This window comes from Botryllus schlosseri, chromosome 2 (genome assembly GCF_051294905.1).
Source record: "Botryllus schlosseri isolate E-star chromosome 2, Bs_hap1, whole genome shotgun sequence".
Lineage (NCBI taxonomy): Eukaryota > Metazoa > Chordata > Ascidiacea > Stolidobranchia > Styelidae > Botryllus > Botryllus schlosseri.
The window spans coordinates 18,621,739-18,644,990 of record NC_137237.1 but is presented as its reverse complement, the minus strand read 5'-3'; the positions used below and the strand labels follow the sequence as shown (position 1 = coordinate 18,644,990).

The following is a 23,252-nucleotide window of genomic DNA, read 5'->3' as shown; positions in this document are numbered from 1 at the left end:
AAGACATGACAATTATTTGTGTGTGCGTCTCACGAAAGTTTTTCCTTTCGTCTGCTACGTTTGGGCGACTACAATGTCTTTTGATTATATAACAAACCGGAGGTCACCAATTTATAACATACAATAAAGTAATTGCAACAATATACCAGATGTTATAATTATGAATTACGTGCCCTCAGCTCTACAGGTATATCTGACTATCGGGGGCTGAGAGAAGATTAAAAATGAATAGCAATATAATGCAATTACTAATATTATCGACGATAATTGAGTCTTCAACTTGAAAATTGACCACCTTATTGAGGTCCAAGACTAACGTTTGGAGTGCGGGACGAATTGCTGTTTTGGTCCTCATTCTAGCTACAACCCAGGCTAACATGTCACATAAGCGGATGGCTATGGAGGCAGGTAAAGAATTGCGAAATAACGATTGGCGCCCGTTTCAAGTATAGAGTCATATGAGAATACTGCAAGCTGCCGTGACGAGAAACGGCAAAGAAAGGTTCGGTTGTGATGTATATTAGCAGCTGTTGATTGTTAATGCATCGTGTGGAAATCGTAATGTTAAAATTCAAATATTTGTCCGGTGTACGTAGCCTAAGTATTACATAGGCCTGTTGCTCGCCAAACACCAACAGACAAACTGCGTTTAACTAAGCATATAACCGTTAACCAAACATTAATACATAAGCTACTATTTGGCAAATAGTATTTGCAACTAAGCATAATGGTGATTATTAACCTGCTGCGAGGTAGTGGCGTCTGGAGTGTATTGATAACCTGATATATTGCACGGTAGGTGTTCTTACAATCACACTACAATGTACGCCGAATATCTATTTACTCTGATGTGGATACTTCTTACGAAATCCTGAGAGAAGGTAATACTTCTGACGTAATAATGAGCAGTGGCGTTATCAAATCAGACGGTATAATATATTTTCCTTGTTCACGAATGTTGAGTTTATGTCATAGTGTTTTTGCAAATAAAAAGTAATCGATCTTTCACAAAGAAATCGATTAGATATGGGAAGTAGTCGATTACGATTAAGATTACTTCGGAATTTTTTCGAATGTAATCGATTGCGATTACGATTACTTGATAATGCTGTAATCGTCGTAATCGATTACGATTACTAATCGCGATTACCCCATGTCTGGTAGCGACCGCCAATACGTAATGCGGAACAAATACATTCCCTTACTTATGTAGCTGTTATGTATTTTCCATCAATAAATTGTGGTATGTGATAGCTACTTGCATAGGCTGCATTGTCGTTGTTTGTGGCCTATATACGCAGTGTTCCACTGCAATAGGCCTACCAATAACCCTTTGCGGTATGTGATAGCTATACATACATACCCTGCGTTGTCGTTGTTTGTGGTCAGTGGTGCCACTCCTAGTATTTTTACGCTAGATCTAGTGTATTTTGACTTTACCCCGTGTCCTAGTGTACGTTTTTTCGAAATTCGACAAATCTAGTGTTTTTACTGAAAGAATATTTGTATATGAGGCAGTGTTGGGATGACTCGAGTCATGACTTGACTCGAGTCACCTTTTTCGTATGACTTGACTTGACTCGAGTCACTTTTCTAAAATGACTTGACTTGACTTGACTCGGCGTATCAGAAATGTGGATTGACTCGTGACTCGGAGCAAAATTCACGAGTCAATTTCAAGTCATCAAGTAGTCGGTGTCGATAAAATCACTGTATCTTGCATATATTTCGATTGTTCGCGAAAAGCTGGTGTAACCCGTGAGAGCGACCAATCATTCAATGATCGTGAGTTTTACTGAGCCTCCATTGTTCTCTCACAAATAAATTGACCGCAAACGGAGGGATCGAAGCTTATAGCTTAAGTTGTCGTAAACTAGTATAGTAAAGTCATTTAATAGCAAAATATATATTTCTGTTCTCTGTTCATACCTTGACGAAACCTCTTATTTTATTGAAATTGAATTCGAATATAGTTTATATAGTCTCAGCCATTGTCACAGGCTCGATTTGCATCATATCAATTTGTAAATGGGTAATGTATTGCATCTTATCAAATTCGTTTCTCTATTGACTATTTTGGCTGGTAACTATAAACTGAGGATATGCAATTACTTACGTCGTTTAGCTACAGCGCCTTCTTGCGTGTATATATTGAACTCTATATTCGTTCATCGATTTCAAATTAATGAACATTCAATCTGTATTTCCGACAGCTAGCATAATTCAATGACGTAATCATGCCTCATACTTCGAAAGGGCAATTTGACTTGAATTGTGACTTGACTCGTGACTTGACTTGACTTGACTCGACTTGACTCGAGTCACCTCCAAAAATCGAGTGACTTGACTTGACTCGAGTCACCTTCGAAAATCGATTGACTTGACTTGACTCGAGTCAAAATGTGCAATGACTCGAAATGACTCGTGACTCGAAGGTAGTGACTTGATCCCAACACTGATATGAGGATGTTATTTTCATGTGCTTCGAATAATTTATACCAGTACGTGAAGGGATAGTAATTATATCCGTCTAAACTTGTCCATTTAGCACAATAGCAACCAGTCCAAGAATATTGTAGAATGTAGAATTGCAACGGCGATCAGTGTTAAAAGAGGATGCTCTCTAAGCCCGCTGCTGTTGTTATTGACATTTTAGGCCTCTTTATCAGGTACTTCAAGTGTTTGTGTGTGTGTATGGGGTGGGGGGGTTGGGGGGTCCGTGCCTCCCGAGCCATGACCCTCACCGCACTTCACTGATCGAACGTGACTGTCATACTGATTCCGAAAATCTAAATACTTATCGACATCTCAATTCTCCAAGTATTCGGCGGTAACATAAGGTTGCGCTACACGCCTACATTTCATCGCCGGTACTACACAGAGCTTTACTTATCAAACAAGAACGTGGATAGCTATGACGTTGTTTGTAATTCGAGTTTGTAATTGTCACATCCACAACAGTTCATTACGCGCCGTATAGATAAGGAAGACAATGCGTATTTAAAAATTGCGTTTTGAAATGGGCGTCGCCATGTCTGCTACGCTCTTTGATTAATCAACATTTCGCACAATTCAAGATTTCAAGTCGGTTACATAGAATTCGCGACTGAAATCGGCCGCCGGCGTGAGAGTAACTTAAATTTGATGATTTTGAAAAGAGGGGGTCCGAGCCCCTAAACCTGAAGTCGGCATTCTCTTTACCTCTCAAAGACATGTTTAACTGCCACGAGAATAATTAGTCTGGCCGTGATGAAAATTTACCAACAAGTCGTTGCAATATTGATCAATTCAATACAAAAATAAATATTTGGCAAAGAGCCATATCTTATACCCAAAAGAGCCATATATGGCTCGCGAGCCATAGGTTCCCGACCACTGATCTAGAAAAATACATTGAGCTTGGGCCATCTGTTCACCCCCAATAAGAACTTTACCCATCTCCACCCCTATACCCAGCCAGCCTGAGAATTCGGTCGAGAAATTAGACCAATTTGACGATCAAATTATGTCGCCGTACTGCAACATGGCGTTCGGCGTCTGGAAATTTTGAGACGCCGTGTTAGATATCGGACGCAAGTCCTGAAGCACAGTTTTGTGTTTCTTTCTAATTAGAAATCCAATTCAATCTCCAGGTTTTGCGAAATCAGTAGGCTATTGGCCATTTGACTATTAAAATGAGTTTGCACAATCGGATATTTCATCTCAGACGACCATTTCAATGATGTGAGTCCTAAAGTTTTAGCTATTATAAAGAAAAATAGGCTCATGCTTTTCCTAATTAAAAAATAAAATAAAAATTCGATTGTCAATCATTTTACAAATCTAGAGGTTTCGCGGACCCCCTGAAAATGCTTCACGGACCCCCGGTTGAGAACCACTGGGTTAGTTAGAAAAGGTGGTGCCATCGCGGCAACAATCTCAATTTTTTAACGATTATCGTAAAATTATGTGAATTCAGCCATCAGTAAAATCATAGCATCTTACGAAATACATCGGAACCGGAGCTACTGCTCATTGACCCGGCTCCCGCTTCACAGCTCCGGCTCCTCTTGAATTTTATCAATCAATCAGTTTTATTAATATTTTCATTATTTCAAAACACCACAAAACTGCGATACAATGAAAAGATAGGAAGGTGTCGAAACGACTTGGAGTAGTCTTTGGGATCAGACACACACCTTGGCCTAGCTAGGCGAAGTGAAGAAGAGTCATGCACACTGCACAGTGCACACTGAATGAAGAGTAATGCAGAGAATGTAAAAGGCAAGCGACAAAATGATGTGGCATGTGGCGGAAGGCGAGATCGATGTTAGGTCGTGGTCCGGTAATCCTGAGAGAGAGAGAGATATTCGTTTTCACCTGCATCATCAGGAAGCATTTAACGACGAAGGTGCGATACGACCGTAAAGTCATCTAGTCAGCACCCCCGCTTTTTTCTCCTCCATGCTATCCGTGGGCTAGCAGGATAGTCGCGGATACCAGTTTTCGAGACTTTGGTATGACCCGGCCGTGGATCGAACCCACGACCTACCGATTAAGAAGCCGGACGCATCATCATTACACTATCTCGCTCGGCTGACTAGTAGCCTATTCATTTAAAAAACAACAACTTGTATTTCGACTTGAATGTGGACAAACTGGACATGCTCAACGACTGTCGGATAGCCGGCGAAATGCTGTTCCACAATTGGGGTCCGGCATACTTGATGATAGAGTAATGCGTTTTCTTGTATTCCGTCCTGATCATATGGTAGGTGTTCTTCGTTGACGCGCGCTTTTGACTCCGAGGTGAAGTAGTCGTTGAAATTTGAGAGACATTGACCACAATGGAACTGATACATAAACTTGGCAATTTCTAGCTTTCTGATATCTTCTATGTTTAGAACAGTGGTTCTTAACCTTTTTTCTTCCAGCGCCCCCTTTCAAAAATTATCGTGCTCCAGCGCCCCCCACCTCATATTGTAAGGAATGTAATAAAGACAATGAGTAAGAGGGAGGGCCGTAACAGCACTACGTTAACCCCCCTAAAATCGATTGCCTTGCGCACCCATAGCCTGATAAACCGAACTTCTGAGGGCTTCGCCCCCACGAACCCCATATCGTGATTTTGATGGTCAGCAAAGTTTGTGTGGCCTGGTCGCCCTAGGTACCAAAATTTTCCATGAATAGGGGGTAATTACATATATAAGTCGCTATAAACTTGTTATCCTCTCAGCGCACGTAATCAGATTTACCAGAAGCACTGAGTGAGCTGTTGTATAGGAAAATAAAGGGCACGTAATTAATAATTAAACATATTCGGGCGTGCCCACAGGTACAATTAATTCGTTACCAGGGCCGTAACAGCACTTCGTCAGCCCCCCCTCCCCAAACAAAAAACGTTGGTCCTTGGCACCCATCGGGTGATAAACCAAACTTCCGGGGGACTTCACTCCCAGACCCCCATTAGGCTGTCCGCTATTTGCTGATAGCCTATTAGGTATCTACATTGGGTGTCCATTTACTGAGGCAGCTATTCTCGCCTATTCGCGCGAAGTGCGAAAAATTTCACTAATTAATGATTGAATTGGTCAATATCATCGGGAATTGCATGTAAATTGAGATCAATTTTTATCCTCTCTCTGCTCACGTAAACAAATTTACTGGTAGCGCTGAGTGAGGTGCAATGTTCCCTCTAAGCTGCGCACGTGCGCAGTGCTGACACGGTCACTGCGCACAGAAAATCTACGTTGCGCACAACAAATCAGGAGTTATTACCTTTTTTTAGTCGTTACGCACTGTTGTCCAAGGGTCAGCGCAGTGAGTTGTTGAGTGTGCGCAGACTCATCAAAACTTAAAGCGAACATTGTAAGGTTTCTTGGAAACTTTAGGGCCCGTTACTAATAATTAAACATATTCGGGCGGGCGAACCCGTTGGTATGACTTCGTTGCATGATGTTATTTCGTGACCCCCTGTCTGCAATATCAAAAAATATAGAATCGCTCAACGGGGATATCGCCCAACAGGAATATTCCTGTCGCTCAATCGTACTAAACTAAAAGACCCACACGATTTCAGATTGGTATTTCTTCAATGACATATAATTTTTCCCTGCCAGATGGAATTCGTCTTCTGGGGTTCAGATTGCCAAGACAGGAACATTCGGTGTCAGTCATTTAGGCGCCGATGGACAATTAAACCTATGTGTATTTTGAAAGCTATATGTAACGAAGTTTTCGGTGTTAATTTGCTCTGAATACTCATTAAGGATATGTCCTAACACCACATCATCTACTGCGAAGCCATTTTTCTCCAGCGCCCCCCATACCGCCCCCCGGAGCCCAGCGCCCCCCATATCGCCCCCTGAGCGTTTCCGCCCCCCTTCAAGATCGCCAGCGCCCCCTGGGGGGCGCTGGGAGCAAGGTTAAGAACCACTGGTTTAGAACATCAAATCTTTTGAGTAGCGATATATCAGTCGAGCATCCAGGCTCCCTTAATGGGGCTTTGGCGATGATGGGGACGATCGGATTATGTAGATTTTGCAGTGAGTCAATCGTGTTCTTGCAGGCAGCACCCCAACAAATAATTCCGTATTGTAACTTTGATAGGAATAGAGTGTTGAAGAGTATCAACGGAATCCTAACTGGCAGAGTGTAACTAAGGCGGCGAAACAGACCACATACCTTCGATAGTTGTGGTTTGAGTAATTGTATGTGACTCTTCCAAGACATGTCCGAATCCAGTAAAACACCAAGATATTTGGCATTTTTAACGTTGGAAATTGATTGGCCAGCGATGTCAACGGTTAGGTTATCGCAGAAGTTCACGACCAATAATTGGGATTTCGCAGCGTTAACCCAAAGGCTATTATGGGACGTCCATTGATCACGGGTGACTGCATTCAAGCTTGCGGTAGTAGCTGGTGCGTGAGATAGGAGATGAGTATCGTTATGCAGAGCTCCGGCTCCGCTGAAACTGCACGGCTCCGGGGCTCCGGCTCCGGGACTCCGGCCCCAAAGTCCTGATTTTCCGCCAGGTCGGGTTGAGCGTTTATAGAATGGTCAATGACCGAATTTTTAGCCCTCAGTTACTTCATAATTATGTTTAATTTCCCGACCATGATTCGCTATTCCGTATACGAGATTTCGCCCTCCTTCACATTTAACTTGGTTGAGGTCTTTCGCTGTTCGCACAATGACTTCTGTAAAGATCCATGACCGACTGTCCGCTGCTTCAGCGTTTTATGAATCTGGATTTCCCGCTTTTCCCGCAGTTTTCACGTTTTAGGGGCTATTTCCGTTACTTCCTCGTTTTCCTCACTTTGCGCTTGCAGCGTTTTTAGGGTCACCTGCAGTTTCCAACCACATATAGCAATCATTGCCCGGCATTACTTTGGTTGGCGAAGGTGGCAACCAGGGTTGTAACCAAGTCACATATGGTTCCGAGTCACGAGTCAATCTTGCTTTTGTGGTTTTGACTCGAGTCAAGTCGAGCCATTTCAATTCATCACCAAGTCGAGTCCGAGTCCAAGTCATCGTTTGAAGGGTCAAGGGAGGCTACTTCTTAAAATTGTTAAATTGCCTAAAAGAACTTAAATTTGACTCAATTCCAACCTGTAGAAAGCAATGCTATGAGAGAAATTCTGGATTAATTACAAATAGAGACTTTCGAATTTTACCGGCTACCTCATGACATTATTAGATTGTGTAAAAATATGATTCATAGCAAATTTGGCTCAATTCCAACTAGAAGAAGCGAAGTTATTAGAGTGGAATATTTTGGATATTAAAAAAATAGTCGGCTTACTACTGGTGTGTAATTATATTACATGAAAGAATTTCTTATTAAAATACTCCATTCATTTTCAAATCCAAAATTTTCTCCTCTCGTATCATTGATTCTGCTTTTTAAAATTAAGCCAGATTCAGTGTTCTTTATATGCAACATAACAATTTTATCAAGCAGCCAATCAGTAGAATAAAATAGAAGTTATTTTTGAACAGCCCTATTGTAGGCTACAAACATCACACAACATTAGGCATTCATTATTACTCAATTGCACAATGCATACACCTAACAAAACGTCAAATGGACGGCGGGTATTTTGTGTTTTCACAGACAGCAGATCAAATCAATGAGTTACATTTCAAAAATACTAAAGTGAAAAGGATATTCTCAGATATGTTAAAGCGGCATGGCCTTAGAATAAATCCACATCTACTGAATACCAGAGGTGGTCAAAGTAGTCAAGAAAGCTACTCAAGTAGAAGTAGAAGTAGTGACGAAAAAATCTACTCAAGTACGAGTAGAAGTACTTCTTCCATAAGCAACCTAAAACTACTTGAAGTAGAAGTAGAATTCACTGACTTTAAAAGTACTCAAGTAAGTAAGTAATTGTGTAAACGATCCTAATTCGTTCACATGGATTGTAAAAAGGTGCAAATTGAGCTATGCGATAGGTGACGAGCTTGATTCATATTGATGCATACCAGCAGGTATCCAATTTTCGAAAGCATAAAGCTATAAGTATTCGTCTACATCATGTGATGAAAATGATAGTATTGATATGGAAATGCGACGCTAATCCTCTGTTTTCGCGAAGAGCACGTTTTAGAAAATAGTAGGGATGGTGTGAACCTCTGAAAGGTTCAGGTTCGTGTGAACGCGAACCTTTTTGAAAGGTTCTGTGTGAACGCGAACGTGAACCTCATGACGTCACGTGACGTCATATTGCTAATTACAACCCTACATCATCCCTACCTCATCCCTACCTCATCCGCGTCAGCGGTGTCTTACAAAAGCCTAGAGGTGGGCCGTGCTATAAGTCGGCAGCTACGGAAAATAAGAAGAATATCGGCCTGGTGTAAATGACCATAGTAGTCGACAAACACCATACCCCAAAACAAACAAAACAAAACCCTACATTTCAATGAAGTGATAGCCTATATTAATGTACTCGATACCTAGCGACGACCTCGGCCACATAATGACACAATGCTGAAGTACATATTGGCGTGTGATACGTCGCTCAATGTATCAACTGAGGCAATCAAATGATATAATACTCCCATAAAATCGATATCATCCGTCGCTTTACCAACAATTTCGACGAGAAGTAGCCAGGGAATATAAGCTTACGCCGCAACGGTCTTGGCCAGACCGGACAGTGTATTCGGCATCTGAGTATTGGTACATTGATATTGGGCAGAGTGTAAAACAGGTTTCTATACTTGCTACCGATGTTAGGCTACGTCACAAGTTATACAGCTGTAGCCAACACCTCAATCGCACGGATTTGGTTTTATTGATACGGTAAACATATGAAGTCAAGACTGACCCCGTACGCCTGCTAGATTTGTTACTTCAAAAAACGATATCAATCTCATTGATTGGTTGAATAAGCATCATTCGCTCTCTACGTGTACTACATGTCGCTCGTGCTGTTGTGTGATTGCGGTTCAAGCTCACAGCAGAGAGTCACTAAATATTAACAAACGGAAGGCTGGATATTTCGAGCAAACTTTTTTAATAAAGCAACTAGAATCTCTGAGACTGTCTAGGTGCATCCTCGTTTTGTGTTTTCATGCTGCCAGCGTCATGTATAGAGTGGCCCGCAGTTGAAATGCAATAAATTCGAACCAAAAATGTCATAATGAAGTGAAAATTGTAATATATGAAAAAGGTTCACAGTGCAGAACCTACCAAGGTTCTGTTGTGAACGCGAACCTCTAAATTTCCGAGGTTCACACACAGAACGCGAACGTGAACCTCAAGTTCACACCATCCCTAGAAAATAGCATAGTATGGCGCCATAAGGCCCGTAGTTTAGTCGAAGAGCAATACGGAGAAGTTGTATAGGATACGGTGTAATCACTTTGAGCGATTAGTAAACATTAATAAAAAATATGGTGGACCGTAAAAATGCCATATTGTGTAGCTTTATTTTCGGAAATTAAAGGCATTACTACAATAGCTTTTATACTTCAACATGTATGTTATCCAGACAAAAGAACTGATAATAATTATAACTCAAAGTATATGATACTGGGAATTGAAAGTGAAATATAAATACTACTCCTAAAAGCAGAACATATATTTCATGTTTTTAGTCCAGAAAGTTTCAAAGGTGAGATGCTAAAACAGCTCTAAACCTAAAAGAAAAGTCAGAGTCCACTTTTCCAGATTAGGACACCCCATGGACATGCTAGATTACGGTATGACAAGTAAATGCTAGATTGCGAAACATCAGTTTCAAACGTTATGATTGGCCAATTGGCCATATATACTGTGATGAATTATTTCATATGGGTGAAGGGCGACAATGTGATGTGAACGGAACCACGCCAACCCTTCACCTAAATTGTATTCACCGATACTTTCGTGAAATCATGCCAGTCATTCCGTATCCACTACGCGCGAAGCGCGACGAAAATTCAGGGTTTTACTAAACTTTTATGAAAATTTTACTGAACAGCCCCGAAATTCCTCAGGCTATCTTCCTGATTGGAAGATTGAACTACTTCTACTTGACAAACTGAAAATAGCGAAAAGTAAGTAAGTAGATCACAAAATATTACGAAGTAGAAGTAGAAGTAGCGAAAATCCGATCTACTTGAGTAAGTACCAGAAGTAGAGGAAAACTACTTGAGTACTTCGAAAAAGTAGAAGTACTTCGTTACTGACCACCTCTGCTGAATACACATTCCACTGGAGCACTAGATGCAGGAATTGACAAGCATTTTTGAACCACACTGAAGAGCATTGGATACTCATTCTTTCAAGTCGCCCAAAAATGCAAAGAATCATAGCCTTCAAATCTACACATGAGCTTATCAGTCTCATCTAAGTACTTGACCATCCGATTCATTTCATTGGCTCTAATTCAACTTTGCTTCGATTGTTTGCTTGTATATTTGAAAAGTCTGGAGTAGGCTACTTTGATTGCGGAGGATCTATTACCTCTTCATCACTGGATGATTTTGTACAATGCATCGCTGCTATGTAACATTGTCTGTTGTTTTTACGGTATCTGATATCCTAGACAAGTGCAACGAAAGCAGTGCGCGGTGACAAATAGCGATATCGGCAGAATTCGTCAGATGCGTTTATCCAACCATTACGATTCGCGAATTTCTTCATCTTCAAGTCATATCAAATCAGCCGAGTCAATGACTTGGGTCGAGTCATGCGTAATGACTCGAGTACAAGTCGAGTCAATCCAAATATTGACTCGAGTCGAGTCGAGTCATTATCCCACTTCAAGAAAATGACTCGAGTCAAGTCGAGTCACAAAAAAATCGTGACTCGGGTCTGACTCGAGTCGAGTCATGACTCGAGTCATTACAACCCTGGTAGCAACCTTCACATTCCGTATCTTCCTTAATGTCGAAATATTGCATTGCTTTGATGTAATAATCTAGATTTGATGGTACAAGTATAGAATGTAAACGATTCTGATTCCGAAAATGTAAATAAAAATATGATCAGGCACTGAACCGCTTAGAATTCGCCCTCCAAGTCTGAATTATCGGCATTGTCCGAACAATCGAAGAGCCGCAATGGGTCATTGTTATGGTCATTGTTTTGCGATCATCCGATTGTTCTGAACAATGCAGATTTTAGATGTTGAGGGGGGTTTTTAATCTCAGTACGGTGCTTCACCATATTTTGATTGATATTTTCGAAGTCAGTGCTACAGTAGCTTTCGATCAAGACCGGATTCAGTAAATTCTGAGTTCTGGAAGACAACTTTTGGATTGCCAGAAATTCTACAGTAGCTGCCGTAAAATAAGTCCGAGTAAAGCTTCAGCGAAGCGGAACGAAGCTGCAAAATCGGTCGCTGCCATTCCACGTTTACATTCTATAGTACAAGGATGACAGCCCGTAATAGGATCTATCGAAGCGTTGGAATATTGAAAGTGGAAGACATTTTCAAATTTGAGATGAAATTTATGCATAGCTATCATCAGGGTGAACTGCCACTATATTTTGATAATCTGTCCAATATACCTTCAGATACCCACCAACATCATACCAGATTTTCTGTGCAACACCACTTTACCAGTCTAGTGCAAAATTCAATCAGTTTCATTGGTGTCAATATTTGGAATAAGCTTCCACATAATCTCCGTAATCTCCGTAGACACTTGTGCATTTAAAAACAATGTTTTCATTCTCTTATCTCTAACTACCGCTAAATTGTATCTGCATTGAATTTTGAATTGGTGCATGATACTGTGTCTTGTTTTTCTTTTTGTTCCATAGTTACGTTTTTTATTTATTTATTTAATATTTATTGGTTGTCGACTGAATATTGCTCCTGTCCTGGGTGGCTCGGCTCTGAAGACTTTGTCATATCGAGCCTCCCGTCTACCTTGCATGTCGCATTTTACTGTTACGTTTTTGCAGTGTAATGTTGATATGTAATGCATACGAATAAAGATTCTCCCTCTCTCTCTCTCTCTCTCTTTATCACCTGACAGGTACAGTAATGTCACGTGATCTTTATGTAAGGATAGCAGAGGAGGTAAACAAAACAAATATTGCTGGTGCAGATTGAAGAAATATAGCAAAGTCGAGCGCTTGCTGTAAGTCTTCCCGCGATGTCCTTTTTTCTGGACCAGTGACGATGAACTAAAGACGAACCTTCCGAACCATCGTAGTTTGTTGTTTACTTATCTTGATATCTCGTGTCTAGTCTAATCGTGATAAGGCCGTCTACCTTCGTTGTCGGGGTTGTCAGTTGACTAAAAAAATCAAAATAAAGGTCAGCTTTACGGCTCAGCTCCAGAAACAGCCGTCGGAGCGTTACTTCAGTGCTGATTTACTGTATCTCAGTCAAATTTTGCCCCATTTAACCAAAATTCTCAAAAAAGAGGACAAAATCGAAGAAGAGGACATTCCCTCGGGCGTCCTCCGAGGACACTTTCAAAAAAGTCAAAAAAGAGGACAAATTCTCTTGAAAGAGGACGTATGGTAACCCTGCTCTATTGTATAATATGGGTACAGTGCAACGCAATTGTGATTCACCAAAATACATTAACTCCAAAAGTTCTGCACAGTCTTCTAGATTATCTAGATTTTGTAAATATCAACTTGGATAGGGATATTACACTTACACCAGTGGTTCCTGGTTCTAAACCTTTTTTCTTTTTGCGGATCCCTATTGGATCGTCACTGACACCAGCGGACCCTCAAAGTCTTAGTTGAAATTAAGCTCTATTATTGTGCAACCGCCATCAGTCATGTGCAAATATCAACTGTAGGATAGCGAGAAACAGTAACAAAACATTGACCATTCTTGAAAATAACATCATAGCCTACTAGAGAAATTGGGAATAGCAGTAGGCTATTGGCCTGCATGGAATCGGTGTCCTGTGCTCGCACTATGTTTCATTTTTTTATTGTTTTTTATTAAATTACTTTAACTTGGGAAATCATCGCTGCTCACATGTTATACTAGGCAAAACGTACCGAGATCCCAGTAATGGATATTGGCAATAAAAATGAGTTTGCACAGTAGAATATTTAAACTTAGACAGCCATTCTGTTAGTGTTAGACTGTTAGTTATGAAGTTATAGCAGATATGCAGCAAAACTGCCTCATGATTTCCCTAATTTGCAAAAATCCAAATTGGATTATCAATCATTCTGCAAATTTAGAAGTTTGGCGGACCCCCGGTTGCAAACCCCTGACTTAAACCTTTCATATTATTACAGTTTATACTTGATTAGCTCAATATTTATTTATATACTTCCAGCAGAAGTGATGGATGTCTATAAAACATCTTTCTGTGTGATACAAAGTCACAGAAAAGAGGTCAGCTGCTGTGCCTTCAATAAGGAATATTTTGTGACATGCTCTGGTCTGTTTTGTTGAGCTTTATTATTAAAAATATGCGATAAACCTCATGCGTTTGATAATGTTTCAAGGTGACAAGAGCATCAGAGTATTTTCTGCCAAGGATTTCCAGGAAAAAACGTATTCCCCGTTAGATCATCACAAGTATGGAGTTAATTGCGTTACCTTCAATCAAACAGGCAACCTGCTAGCGTCTGCCTCAATGGATGGAACAACAGTTGTTTGGGAATTACAAGATGACACAGAACCTATTGTAAGTCATTAAGTAAGACATTTGTCAATATCTAACTGCAAAATTAAATTCTGTATTAGATCAGACATGTGTTCCAACATTCTGACTCGAACACTGTGCAAGTTTGTCGTTTCTCTTCAAATTCTGTCATGTTAGTGTCAGGGTCTTCAGATGGTGCAATAGCAGTCTGGAATTTGGAGCAGAACAAGAAATTATTGTAAGTCATATTTTTATTGATATTTGGTGAATATCAACTGCGTGACGGCTTCTGAGTGGCACATTTGAAACGGGCAATTTTATTAATGTGAGTTACAGAAATGAAGTTATTTTCAGCGATACATTGACACATTCTCTTTTAATCATTGAGTCCAACCCCAATCAAATCTAACCTAGCTTGAATTACGTGCCGCTCAAATGACCGTCATGACATTGTCACTCAAATCAATTGACCCCCCACCGTGACTTGACCCAACTTGAATGATTTATTGGTCATTCGAATGCTATCAACTTTCAAGTACGGTCCTTGCGAAACATACAAGTTTTAATTTTGAATAATCCTGTCATTTCAATTATATTTTGTGTTGCAATATGTAATGTTGGGCAATATCTAATAGTATGAGATGCTTGCATCTTGCAACCATTATTCTGGGGCCCGGGACTAATTAGCTAGTTTGAAATACGGTAGGTACGGATAACATAGCAAATTCATGATTGCATGTAAATATTGTGCAGCGTAGCAAGCTTAGTTCTTTTGTTGTTAATATTCTTGAATTCTTACTAGGATACATCATAAATATATATAACTCTTATAATTTGCATTGATAGGGCCTATATTGCTAATATTTATGTTTTGCAGTCAGTTCATTGGACACCCTGATGGAAATATCAATGCCGCCTGCTTCACTCCATGCAATGATTTCTTGATGACTGGGTCTGGAGTAGGAGACGTGCGTGTTTGGGACCTAAGATACAAACAATCGGTCTGTGCGGTAGTGTGACATGTATTACGTGTGATGATGGATGATATATTGCTAATCTCTTCATCGTTACAGTGCATTCTACAGTCTGAAGCTCATGAAGGTGTATCCGGATACGGAGTTGATTGCATTTGCTTTTCACCCACATTTCATGCCATCGGTAAATTGATTTTGCATTTTGGCTTCTGGACCTTCAAATATGCTCATTGCTCATTCATCATTATTTAGGTGATGGCCAAGTCGCTGACACCTATTTGATGGCCACGTGTGGTCAGGATAATCTTGTCAAGCTGTGGATTTTTCACAGAGAAATTGCCATTAAAGCCGAAGGGAAAAGGAACTACTCCAGTCAGTATTCCTTGACTTGAATGTTCACTATATTTATTATATTATAATTGGAATCCTCACTATTTTCATTCTACTATAGCTTGGTGCCTGGTGCATTGCTTAAAACCACAATACAGGTCCTCGCAAGTATTTAATGTTCTTCCCACAACATAACCAGTGGATTTCCCAAGGCATCAACGAAGATGAGAGAATACAATTTCTATCTAGGATTCAAGCGTGAAGTCTTAATTCTGAATTTGTTATATGGAGTCCATGACCTACGATCATGTTGTTCCTACTTGACTTTGTTACAGAGCAAAATTTAATGTTCCAATATGACTATAATATAATAATCATTAATGATAAGTATAGTCAATATCTCAATTGTTAATCCAGGCCCATTTCTGTCCAACAGGGCTATTTGTATTCGGCTAAAATTTGGTGCGAATTGCATGATATCATGAAGGCTATTACATGGTTCCTAAAACAATCAGCTTTGTATCATTGTAGTTAGACATTTTGGAGACCATTACCGATTATTACCGACAATGTCCTTGACATATCGTGACATTTTTTGTAGATGTGGTGCTCATCTCATAGTATTTGTGTACTGTATATAACCTAACAGATAAGAGGTAAATTATTTTAATGAAAGAAATTTTCGCTCAATCTGAACTCTTAATATGTTTTCATTAATTATTGAGCTCTCTGTAAATATTATGGATTGCTGCTGATTGTTATGGAATAATTTCAGGTCGATGCCTTGAAAAATTGCACGAGTTACGTGGTCACAGTGGTCCTGTGAGCCATTGCTGTTTTACAGCAGACGGACAAAAGTTGGCATCAAGTTCTTTCGATAAAACCGTTATTGTTTGGAACCCGGTAAGTTTGAAAGCCGTCTACCGGCGTACCTTTGGTGGCTAACGAGATAACTCGCGTCAAGTTTTTTGTGAGTTGTGCGATTTCCACCATAGATAAATATGCTGTTTGCTCAGAACGATAATTAGTTGTGTTATCTGTACTGAACGTTCATGCGAATATACTTTCTGTCATCCGTATAAGTGTACCAATAGACCTACACCTATCTGTACCAATACCGCTACAAGAAATAGTTTAGTTGAGTTTCATTCTTTTTATGAAAAAGATTGCCACAACCACCAAGTGTTGCAAATAGTCGGCCCCTAGCACTGCTATTCATCCTGCGATAGTTGCAGACATGGGTTATTTGTTCACAACTGACAACCTAAACTAGGGTTACCATATTTCAACAACCCAAATGCCGGACACTCTTTAGCGCCCACTAATGGACTTTAAAAATGAGTTATGATGTCACACTAGCAAAGCTTTGCTCATAGACCAGAGGTATGGTCTCGATCCGGTTCAGGAGTATGTGGCTGTGTGTTGTGTAACCGGGAGCGAAAGCACATGTTTTCAGCTACTTCCCGCTCAAATAAACAATGATTTTGAGCCCGCACTATAGGGTAATCGTAATCGATGCAACTTATGGGTGGGGGGGGGGGTCTTGCTATATGAATCTGGTTTCTATATGCATCTGGTCGGTAAATTATTGGAATGAATTCTGTTAATAATATTAGTCGTTCCATATATTACTACTACTCTCCGCCCACATGATCAGAATTAGCGGTAGAGCTGGTCATGGAGGATGATGAGTAAAATGCAGGGAGCGTAATTGCACAAATGCACATCGTTAAGTCATGTTCGTGTCCTAACGATAGATTGTTTATCGGCCTTATGCCGGTGCACACCACGGAGCTTTATAAACACCCCACATCCAGTGGTTTCCAACCTTTTATGGCCGTGACTCCATATCCAATTTGAAAATGTACCGTGGCCCAGATAAAAATTTGACGAGCTCATTAAAATAAGTCAGCACCTTTGCCCAGACTGACTCACGGGCTATTTTGGAAGCTGATTACGTTCAACATATTCGCAAACCCCTGAATAAAGGCAAGCGACCCCCCGTTTTGAACCACTATCTTTGAATAAAGCATTTAAACGGCCTTAACGATCTCTAGGAATATACCGTTCTCCTATGATGGCGATTGCATTTAGGCTTATTCCAGTAAATGAAGGTTTTTATATTTATATTTTATGGCAGTTTTTTCGAGGGTGGTAGTCTCCATATTGAAATCAATAAATGTGATAGTAAATCGCGCCCAGCGAGAAGAAAAGATCATGCATCAGCATAAACATTCCCAAAACATATTGTTTTTATGCTGATTTACCAAAAAATTATGAGCCTACGTCAAAATTCCGGACATTTGACATATTTTAGAAATTCCTCCCGGACGCTAGTTTCAACAGTGAAATTCTGGACATGTGTGGGAAATTCCGGACGTATGGCAACCCTAACCTAAACTAATTTTTACAACTACACGAACTCTTCCAAATCATATGATACTTTTATGTGAAAATAGATTGAATGCATGCTGCACTGTACTGCACCGTTTTCATCAGAGTAACAATGACTTGCTGGAACCAGCTCTGTATTTTTCCATTTCGGTATACTGTCTCATGCTTGTGATAATTATGTACTCAAATCTCTACCTGTATAATTGCAGGTTACTGCAGAGCAGCTCTTTGTCTTGGAAGGGCACACAGCCATTGTTACGTCGGTGTGCTTTTCCATGGATGCCAAGTACCTGGCGTCAACTTCTTATGACAAAACCACGATTATTTGGAAATTGGATGCTCGTGATGGTGGGAGACGTTTACTTGCAATTAGTGCTGTACTGACACCAGTAACTAGTATCCTCTACTTTTAGATCTTGTTTTGAATCACGCTGACAATGCTGAGGTAAGAACTACCACCGTTCATGTTATTGATAGCTAGAATATGCTACTTCTTCCATTGAATACTCAAGTTGGTTTCGCCTACCTGTACTTCTTGCTTAAGTGGTTATGTTTTAGACTACTGCCACTTCTACTTGACAGTTTTTTTGGCAAGACTATTTGTACTTTGTAGTGTCATTAGTCATTTTGCTTTAGTCACGAAGATGCACCCTCCACTTTCCAAAGTGACCGCCTCCGATTAACTGCTAAATGTATATGACTGATCGACCAGGACTATTTTTTTGCTTACTTCAGTACTTCATCAAACCAGTATGTTCTTCATCTGCTTGAAGTAGTTTTGGCATGTTTTTCAAATAGCTACTTCTGCTTGCAATCGACTAGAAATTTACCCCAGTACTTCTACGGCTACTGGAGTTGCAACACTAACTACTTTGACCACCGATGGGTAGTAGTGAAGTGAAAGTTGTTTTTTAGTCACCGTTCAATAATTTTCTATTAATATTTCTGTTCATAACAACTCACACATTTCATGTTAAGGTAGACGTTACAGCAGAAGCTTTAGTAGACTTGACACTTTCCGATGGCGCTGTCGACCAACCAAAAGCTGTCCTGCAGTGGAGCAGTGACGACGTTTTGGAATGGTTAAAAAACGAGCTCGGCCTGGCCCAATATTCGGATGCGTTCAAATTGAATGCAATTGATGGCGAGGAACTTTTGGATTTGAATTCAGATACCCTTTCGAACGAATTGAATGTCGGTAAGGATTGAATTCTAACCATGTTCTTTTGCCAAAGTAACTGATTAGTGATTACATATGCATAATGCAGGACCGTTGGGTCATCGCAACAAGATATTGCGCGGAATCGAAAAGCTGAGATCTCGGCCTGTTTTGCCGGCGGCTGTGTTACGAAATCAAACGGGTAGGTAATTCTTGCATTATTTATATCCTACCTGCGTGGTATAGAGGCTACGATTTTATATCGCTCTACTTAATTCGCTCACAAAATTTTCAAGACTCTTGGCATTTAGGGTGTCCTACGACTTTTGTTCTCATTACATTCTATTGTATTTGTGCAGGTGCAGTGAGGGTCGGTGTATGCAGAAGTGGTCAGTAAAAAAGTACTGCGTTTAGAGTCCTTGAGTAGATTTCGCCTATTGCGCTACTTAAATGGTTATGTTTGAAACTACTTCCACTTCTACTTGTAACAGTTTTTAGGTACAACTGCTTTTTATATTTTTATTTACAAGTAATAGTTTGCATAACTTTCATGAGGATAGTCGTAAGAATCACGTGAAGCAGCTCATGTGTCACGGTAACTGAATATATTTTTGAACATTGTAGCTATGTGCAGTCATTTTCAGTAACTCCCTGAGATGCATCTTGTAATTTTCGAAGCAGCAACATCCGATTCACTGCTGAAAGTATGCGACCCCTCCGTCAAATCTACTTGTTGAAACCAACAGAGTACTTTTCAAGCCTTTCGTTTTCTACTTCCACTTGAAGTGAATTGGAAATATCTTGGATATTTCTACTTGTGATTGAGTAGAACCTCACTGTACTAGTTTTACTTCTACTGGAGTAGAACACTGACTAATTTAAACCCATTTCTGGGTGTGTCTCTGAACTGGGGGTGGGCATAATGATTCGAGTCCTCGAATCTGAATCGAGTATCAATTCTGATGATTTGAGTCAAGTGAGGAGAGATGAATTTTTTTAGTTCAAAAATTATATGCTCAGCAGGGTTGTAACCAAGTCACAAAGCTCCGAGTCACAAGTCAATCTCACTTTTGTAGTTTTGAATCGAGTCAGGTCGAGTCATTTTCAATTGACCACCGAGTCAAGTCCGAGTCCAAGTCATCGAGCAGAGGTTCGAGTCCGAGTCATGGTATTATGACTCGAGTCCGAGTCCAAGTCATTGTGTTGACTGCTCAGTTTCTGGTTGAAGTCTTGTTAAGCCCACTTTTACAACTCTGTTCGGCGATATCGAATGGTTCGCATTCATAATATACTAATTTTCCACACTTTTCAGTTTCTGTTTCTGGTCGCATTTTCACGTACCACTACCACCAATAGACGAAATCCCAATAGGTTGGTCACTTTACTGTTTTTCGAAATTACAACGAAATGTCGGTCTTGACCGTCTGAGTCTCGAGTCGACGAGTCATATGACTTGGTTCGAGTCAATGACTCGAGTCCAAGTCGAGTCAATACACCGAATGACTCGAGTCGAGTCATTTCCGTAATTTGAGAAAATGACTCGGGTCAAGTCGAATCATCAGAAAATCGTGACTCGAGTCTGACTCGAGTCGAGTCATGACTCGAGTCATTACAACCCTGATGCTCAGTGCCACTAAAAGTGAATTTTCAAGAGAATTACGGTGTAGATACCATTTTCAACTGTGAAGGCCTTGAAACCTTTATTGGTGGCATCGCAGCATACGAAACATACTTACAAAGCTACGTACGTTAGTGCGAATGGCATATCTTTGAAGTTGTGATCGACCTACAGCATCGTCACAAAGTTCAATGAAATATGTATGGTCGGAAAATAAAATACCAGATAATGTTTAATGTCGTGTAGAACTGGCATTATGTTATTTGTGATCGTATAAAGGATACATAATTGTACTTTCCACATCATTCATACTATTGTAATGTCATCTGAGTAATAGTTTCAGCATCAAATCACTCGGCTACTTGCCAATCCCTAGTCTGAACATGGCAATGTGTTTCCTCTGAAACTTAAAAATGCAAAGCAGGCTTGCCATCGCTACAATTTTTATTTGCAGCAGGCTCAAGCCAACCAGTATTCGTACCGGCCACGGCTCCGCCAGCCAACCGCATTTTTCCGACTATAACAGCAACGCCGAAACTTCCGATAGGTGAGGAACTGGAATGTTCAACGCCATTTTACACCACTCGAGAGCATGTTCCTTGTCTTTCCAGATGACAAAGATATCCCGGACGAGTATCTTTGCCCGATATCAAGAGAGGTGATGCTCGATCCAGTCATCGCGGCAGGTGAATGAAAATATGTAGATTTGGACTGTAGAGTATGAGAATTTTGGGCATCGTACACGTTTTACTCGTGCCAATGGATTCAATGATGTATCGTGGGAAGCGGTGACTATGTGCTGTGTTTAAGACAAGGTGGCAGTGTGTTTGATGTGGTAATAGGAATATTGTGGATAAGGATTGATAGCGAGGCAGCGCACTTACAGCCGTATCCCATCTAGCTGGCCAGCCTCTATAATAGGTCGATTTACTCATTCCTGCGTTCAGTTAAGTTTGATATATTTAATCATTTCAAGATTGCGATAAAATGAAAACAGAAGTCAAAACGACTTGTAGTAGTAAGACGTTTGCCTGGAACATGTAAATAATATTTTTGCACAAAAAGCAGCCTGTACAAGTACTGTACACTATACACACTGAATGAAAAGTAATAGAAGATAGCGTGAAAAGTACCAACGATGGAAATGGAGTGACATCTGTTAGTTGGCGAAGTCGATATGTCAGATCGCGATCCATCAATCTCGATCGCTGGCTAATTACATTCTGTAGAATCTGCTTGTACTTTGATTCAATGTGGGGAATGAACATGGTCGACGACTGTCGGATTACCGTGTCTCTTACAGTAAGCTCCCTCTGAATACCATCTTCGTCCTGGATATATCCTTTTCGTTTTCATCATAGATGTGACTGCTCTTGTGTTTGTAGCCCTAGTGCTGAATTTAATGCGTATTTTTTGCTGATCAGACGGGTTCACGTACGAGCGAAGCGGCATTGAAGGCTGGTTCAAGAGAGGCAAAAACGTCAGCCCAATGACCAACCAAAGACTGGTGTCCCGCAACTTAATCCCGAACCAAGCTTTGAAGACTTTGATTATGCAATTATTGGAAAATAATAAATAAGCGATCAAATGCTTGACATGTTTGTTTATACTTTTGCATCCCGTTTCGTTACGTCCTTTTCTCCTATTATGAAAGTCGTGACTTCTTTTTCTGACTTAATTTTTACGGTTCAAATCTTCAATCGGATCATTGCTCGACCGTCGGTTGGTTCTGGTCCACAAACTTCCCACTTGATCGTTGATCATTTATTGTGGTTTATCTCATTATTGATTTCTATAACGTCTTTCGCACTTCGATATTGTGCTCTTATGGAAATAAATCTATATGTTATTAAAAGTGTGTAATGTATTTGCCTGCTTTGGAGTATCAATGGATCGAAACGGAAGCAATTACTACATATTCTGTGGAGGCAGAAGGGTGTATACCTTGCAAATACATAAGGTTACGTTGCGTAGTACGCAGAGGTGGTAATGCTCAGTAATGAAGGACTTATATTATTTTGGAGGTTCCCAAGTAGGCTTTACCAACTTTCACTACTTGTAAGTGGTTAGGATTTTAAACGTCTTCAACTTAACAGCAATGGAACCTGGAATAGTTATTTTATTACTTACGTGGACATTTCTACTTGGCCCTATTTGAGTATTAATAAAATTATGTGGTTACTTCTGCTTGAGTAGGCCTACTAAGCATGATTTCTTCGACCACCTCTGCTATTACGACGAGTGCTAAATCAGGGGCTTTACGCGGTGGCCTGCGGCGCGCGCCTCGATCAGCTCGGAATTTACTCTGAATTCTTGCGTACACGGTCAGCAAGATATAGCCTAGCCTACCCAATAAGTAGCAGCGTTGCAGACTACACTGCAGCTGACACTAATGTGCCGTCATAACGGCCTTGACCGGCAACATAATATCACTTTTAAACCATGAATATTGTTTGTGCGTAACTATAGCTGAGGCCACGTAAAATCGAAAATCTTGTATATCATAGGGTTACCATATTTTGGAAACAACTTTCCGGCCCAGCTCCCGAAATACCCGCCGGAGCTTTACTTCAGTGCTGCTTTACTGTATCTGAGTCGATTTTGCCATATATTTAACCAAAATTCTCAAAAAAGAGGACAAAATCTCAAAAAAGAGGACATTTGGGCGTCCCCCGAGGACACTTTCAAAAAAGTCAAAAAAGAAGACAAATCCTCTTAAAAGAGG

General features: G+C 40.3%; 1 protein-coding gene across 2 annotated transcripts; it reads left to right on the top strand.

Moving 5' to 3' along the window:
• Window positions 1-12,933: 12,933 nt before the first annotated feature.
• Window positions 12,934-22,382, top strand: LOC145433975 (WD repeat, SAM and U-box domain-containing protein 1-like). Of its 2 annotated transcripts, none has more exons than XM_080311236.1 (14): window positions 12,934-13,845; window positions 13,913-14,094; window positions 14,154-14,290; window positions 14,930-15,053; window positions 15,126-15,210; window positions 15,279-15,398; window positions 16,132-16,259; window positions 17,960-18,098; window positions 18,164-18,195; window positions 18,729-18,948; window positions 19,019-19,111; window positions 20,982-21,074; window positions 21,139-21,213; window positions 21,952-22,382. In XM_080311236.1, the coding sequence occupies exons 1-14, from the start codon at window positions 13,749-13,751 to the stop codon at window positions 22,104-22,106; spliced, it is 1,680 nt and encodes a 559-aa protein (XP_080167362.1). In that variant the 5' UTR covers window positions 12,934-13,748; the 3' UTR covers window positions 22,107-22,382. The 2 variants fall into 2 exon arrangements, with proteins under 2 accessions (XP_080167362.1, XP_080167361.1); XM_080311235.1 differs by having other exon boundaries at window positions 14,930-15,062.
• Window positions 22,383-23,252: the final 870 nt, after the last annotated feature.